The sequence below is a fragment of the Sipha flava genome, unplaced genomic scaffold, assembly GCF_003268045.1.
Source record: "Sipha flava isolate LNK unplaced genomic scaffold, YSA_version1 19208_pilon_pilon, whole genome shotgun sequence".
Taxonomy (NCBI): Eukaryota; Metazoa; Arthropoda; class Insecta; order Hemiptera; family Aphididae; genus Sipha; species Sipha flava.
This window is the reverse complement of record NW_020272663.1, coordinates 1-5,902: the sequence shown is the minus strand read 5'-3', so window position 1 is coordinate 5,902 and position 5,902 is coordinate 1. Positions and strand designations below refer to the sequence as shown.

General features: G+C 26.1%; 1 protein-coding gene across 1 annotated transcript; it reads right to left on the bottom strand.

Annotated features, from left to right (window-relative positions):
* Nucleotides 1-2,549: 2,549 nt before the first annotated feature.
* On the bottom strand, nucleotides 2,550-5,896 carry LOC112681497 (cathepsin B-like cysteine proteinase 4). Its single transcript, XM_025551747.1, has 6 exons — nucleotides 5,625-5,896; nucleotides 4,294-4,524; nucleotides 4,026-4,226; nucleotides 3,523-3,670; nucleotides 2,890-3,000; nucleotides 2,550-2,773 (listed from the first exon to the last, which is right to left on the bottom strand). The coding sequence occupies exons 1-6, from the start codon at nucleotides 5,742-5,744 to the stop codon at nucleotides 2,565-2,567; spliced, it is 1,020 nt and encodes a 339-aa protein (XP_025407532.1). The 5' UTR covers nucleotides 5,745-5,896; the 3' UTR covers nucleotides 2,550-2,564.
* Between the last annotated feature and the right edge of the window lie 6 nt (nucleotides 5,897-5,902).

The window sequence follows — 5,902 nt, the reverse complement described above, 5'->3', positions numbered from 1 at the left end:
CTTTAATATTTTAAAGTGTAATACTCGAGTAAAACAATAACGCAATAGACATATTCACAAGAAACAAATAATTACAACAATGTCACTTAATGGTGTGTCACAGAATAAATCTGAGTGTGTAATGACGCATAATAAATTACACAAAATAGAAATTCATATAGGACGATATAACAACATAAATGTTGTTAAACAACATTTATTTTTAGTGTTTAAAACTTATAAACATTAAAATTTTGATTAAGAAATTAAAATAAAATATTAACACATAAATACTACATATTGTATACGGTTTTGCTTGATCATAACTTTAGTTTTTTACGATATGTTATAAAATAGAAAATATTTTAATATTGTGTCTAATAAACACTGTTGCTATACAAACGTTGAGAAAAACTGTACTACTTTTTTGTGGTGAACGCTAAGTTCAAGACTATGACTTCAGCATTATTTTATCAATAATAATATAAATTTAATTTTTGTAAACTTTAAAAGCAATTGAAAATATTTCTGGAAAATACATCATTGTTAATTATTAAACTATATTATAGTAAATATAAATATTATTTTAAATGATTTGCTTTTTTTTCAGTCTAAACCTAAAACAAATCATTTTTGATTTAACGTTTTGAAGTATTTCTTTAATTTTCAATATGGAGTATTGAACAAAAATTGTAAGCAACATATAAATATATATAAACAAGTAATCAACATTTTATTTAAAATACCTATAATATGTTAATAGCTGTTGGAGGGTTTACATAGGATATAATATAGCTCAAATGAGCAAAAAGGCATAGGGGAGAATGGGGGAAAGGCAGTCACCTAAGCAAGAATATCGATTTCCGGCAAACGGTTAGTCCAAAACACTATTAAATATAAATAAAATAAGTATTAACTTGTTAGGTATAACATACTTACATTTCAGATTTTTAAAACAAATGTAAATATATTTTTTTAATTCTTTTTAAAAAAGTGGAAATGACCACCATTCCCCCTATGTAGGGGTAATGATAATCACTCAAAAACCCTTGCAAATTAATAGGGAAAATCATAATTTTTTTATTCTAATCATAATTTCATAAAAATACTTTTATTAATATTTGCCTTTATTAATAATAACATGGGTAACATAACTTTATAAACTTGGGATAACTTTGTAACAGTAACTTAATATTTAAAAATAGTTAACTACATATGTAACAAAATATTTTTAAATTATTTAATTTTAATTCTTAGACTTAAATAATGGGTAGGTAACATAACTTTGTAAACCTGGAATAACTTTATAACAATCACTTAAACCATAAAACAGTTTTGCTAAACTTTTAATATGTTCAGCCATATAATATTCTTGTTCTTGTGTAAAAATAGGGGTACATCCCAAACTTGGTGGTCCAAAATTCTTAGTTTTTATCTTTTTTTGTAATGTACTAAATGGAATATCAAACAAGTCTGCTGCTTTGCACATGCTAAGTTTTTCTTTCAAAACTAAATCCACTGCAGCTTTCAGTGACTTTTCAGATCATCCTCTAATAGTTGTTTTTCTTTGGTAGGATTTAGGCATCTGAAATAAAAATTAATTAAATTACAATCAAATTTATTAAATTATTTTATAATATAAAAATAAAATTTAAGATTCAAAATTTAGTTTGTTAATCTTGCATCTGTGTCTTAAGTAATAGTAGTCATTTTGTAAATGACTCTCATCACCCCATAAGCACTGACTATGAATACCCCATTCTGCAATTTTTAACAAAATAATATTTTTTTTTATTGGTGATTAGTTTAATTAAATTTGCAATTACAGATTCGTAATCCTCACAAATTACATGATATTTAAGTTACGACCTAAAGAAAACATAATAAAATAGACTTACCTTGAAAAGCGTTTTCCGAACACGATTTTTAACACGATAATGTGGAAAAAACTTTGATAACAATTTATTGGTGGTAAAACTTAACTGATCACTACCATATTTTAATTTTAAGGTTTTGATAACAAAATTAATCATTACACGTAGTCAACTGATTTTTAGTTACCATAGTTTCATGATAATCAAGGTAACCACCATTACCCCTTGACCATCATTCCCCCATTCCCCCTACAAAAAACCTGAATAGTAGTGCTCAAGAAATATTATTTGACTAAAGAGATGAGATTCGGCATCAAATTGAATATAATAGATGCATACAGGAATTCATATTCAAGTCTAATCTATTATCGAATTTTTGTAATTGAGATACTCTTACATTAATTTATTTTATTTCAATTGAAAAAAAAAATAAAAACTTATATGTAGGTATGATTATTTTTGATCACGATTGTTACAATACGAATAATTCAAAGAAAAAATAGCACACATAATATCCATGATAATTCATAAATATATTTTTTCTTAATGTTGCAAATAATATTAAATATTAACCATTAAAATGGGATTTGTAAAAGCATTTTTTTAATAACAAACTTTTTCCATTAACATATATTATTAAGTTGAAATTTTTAACTGTTGTTAATCAGTTTAAAATTTTAAAAAATATATTTATTTTAATCAATTGAATTATTAAACCACTGGAACCCCTCCTGTTGTTGAATCTTCGATTTTACACTCGTTTGTACCTCGACGAATTTTAAAAAGCCCGTTGTCACCCCAGGCTATGCCCCATGAGTTGATCAATAACCAATAGGGGACTCCGTCTTCCTCTCCCCAGCCAATCAATTTCACGGAATGACCTCCTAGATATGATGCAAATTCCGATTTGATGTATACACCTAAGAATTCATGAAAAAACTTATGTTAAACAATATTGCTTGGTTAGATCAGTAATTACTCTTGGTTAATAACTACAAACACAAAATCACATAATTTACTCCTCGATTTACGATACCTGTTTTATAGCTAAGAAAATCGTCATATACTTCAAATGACGCTTCAATGGGACCGTAGGCAAAAACATCCTTTTGAATGGCTCCATAAGTTAGATAATAAGCATCTCTAACTATAATTATTATAATTCATTAGAGATAATTAAATGTGAAAATATTAAATCATATGATGTAATCATGTCGTTAGTTCAGAACCCAAAAATTCATACTCAATGTATTCAACTTTTTTTCCTCTAAATCTGAATATTTAAACATTAAATATTTATATATTTTTATATATTAGTAGATAATTTTTTTTTTCTTCAATTTTGCGAAAATTACAATGCTGTCTTTTTCAAATATATATTCGAAAGCCTATTATAATTATGTGAAATGAAATGCATGAAAAATATTGACTTTATTGTATGAGAAAAAATAAGATTCAAATATAGATTTATAACTTTTGTTATACTATTATATGTATGTATCAATAGAAAAAAAATGTCTAATATAATGATACACGTAAAAAAAGGTTAGGTTAGTAAAAATGTTTCAAATGTTCATAAAACAACTATAAATACTTTCATAAATAAAATATCCACATATTTTCATTATAAACCCTATAATATATTATTATTATGTAGATAATCCCTTACTGAATTTGTGATCTTCTTGAAAATTGAGATTTTGATTTCCATAACAAGTTTTTGTACAATTATGATTTCTTTCCATTGGTTGACTGTTAAATACATTGTTACCGTACTCATCAATAGGGCAAGGTGCAACTCCGTATGGCTGACATCCCTGAAAATACGTTAAGTATTCACAATATATTTATTATTCAAATAATTTGCATTGTACAACAAATATCTACTAAGGCTCTAAACAAAACATTATATAACATAAATTATGTAGTTCTTATAGTTTATAGATATATCTAATTAATCAACTAAAAACTAATATATATGTAACACGTTTGCAGATGCATACTATTAATCGTTGGAACAACATTGCAAAAATCAAAAAATAAATAAATAGTGTATACCTACCTACGGATCATATCTTATGCAAGAAAAAATAATTTTAATATAATACTTTATTAGTATGAAATATATAATTATACCTAGAGTACAATGGTATATTATACTAATGTACTTACCTCACCCGATTGGTAATCTCCTCCGGTAACTAAACCATATTTTATAAAATATTCCCAAGCTTTTATCGGTGCCCCTCCCTTACATCCTAACCCGCAATCATGGCAACAAAACGTTATTTCCTCTAATGACAATAATTCATTAAAATTTCCATCCGTGGCTATACACAAACGGTCAGCAAATGCTGCACTTGGACCTAATGCCTAGAACAATATGGTAAAGTCAACTTATAGCGCCAATACAATGTCATCGTCGTGCAAACAAACGTACCCAGCATGATCCGCAATTTCCTTGATCGCGAACCTTTCCAATTGTATCACATTGTTGCCAGTTTCTCCTAGCATCGAACTCAGATGGTATTCTATAAAATAAGTTATCGTACGCCACGTCGTTTGTTTTAAATTCGCTGGATTTTATTGTTTTGGCTATCTCTACCCCTATGGATCCCAAGAGTCTTTTAATTGTCTCTTCCGTTGTATTAGGATCAAAATTTTGGCCCGCCTATAATGAAAGGACATTTATCAATATTAATATTATAATTCTATTATTCAGCAAATAAACGAATTTTTGTACAATTATCTATAAAATATGTATATTATACTTAATACCAGGGGTCTTCAACATTCGGTCCGTCCTGTCATAGTATGCAATCCACGATCACATTTTAAATGTTTTCACATTAAATATAAAATAAAAAATTTGTAAATAAAAAAAATGTTTAGCTATTCATGTTTTAATAATAATAATAATTTTAAATGTACCCACCTAATTTTAAAAATTGTAAGAATAAAACTGCATTTTTATATAAAATACATATTTTTATTATGAATGCGGCCCGCAAGGTTTAAAAAAATAATACGTGGCCCACTGCATGAAAAGGTTGAAGTCCCCTGCTTTATACGTATAATTGCATGTCAAGTAGAACGTTGACCGTGTCTATAAGATGTTATTCCTTTACCACTCGTGAATATCAAAATTAATTAATTACTCTCTTAAAGGATACTCAATGATTTTTTTGAAAACAATAAAGCTCTAGTATATTATTTCTATGAGTTAAATTATAATAATATGTATTATAAGCTTAACTTCATTAAAAAAATTAAATGTAAAACTTTTTCTGTATATTAAAATATATTTTTCCCAACAATTTAATATATATGTCCTTGTATATATAATATGAATATATTTTCTGTATATTATTCTAAGTCAATATTTTTAATAGACTTAATTTGTTACTAATTTTTTTGTATCCTAAAAATGAAATTAATAATCTATAATAATAATATTATATTACTCTTTCTTTGATGTAAAACGAAATTTTCAAAAATTCAGCCGCTTGACAAAATATTTTTTCTTAAAAATAAGGTTTCTGGTTTTTAAAAAATAAAATGTCTGGATTCTCAAATTACGTTTAATAATAATTATTAACAAGTGTAAATATTTCAAATGTTTATTATAGTGGTTGAAATATAAATAAAATACCTATACATATTTAATATAATTTGCATAGCAATAAATTACTGGAATGAACAGTATGTACTTTGATTTATAATTTTTCATATTACGAATGTATTTATAGTAATTATTAAACGTTATATTACCATCCAAGTCGTTGCTTGTGTATTGATCCGATCGATGTAATCTTTCTCCAAAAAATATGCCTGTTCTGTTTGATACACGCTGAACAAAATTACCGTCAACAAAATGCAAAGCCGAGTCATTGTATTTTTGTTGTGGTATATTTGAATATTTTATTAGGAATCAAATGGCTTTCTTAGTGACATTTACATCAGCAGCTAATTATTCTGTTATTCTTTTTAGAGTATTTTTATAATTCAATCACCGATTGAAGTATCTGATAATATGGTGGAAATTATTT

Coding starts and splice junctions, on each gene's coding strand:
- LOC112681497 (XM_025551747.1), bottom strand. CDS start 5,744: ATGACTCGGCTTTGCATTTTGTTGACGGTAATTTTGTTCAGCGTGTAT. Junction 4,525..5,624: donor CACAAGCAACGACTTGGATG/GTAATATAACGT, acceptor CTTTCATTATAG/GCGGGCCAAAATTTTGATCC. Junction 3,001..3,522: donor TCAAGAAGATCACAAATTCA/GTAAGGGATTAT, acceptor TAATAATTATAG/TTAGAGATGCTTATTATCTA.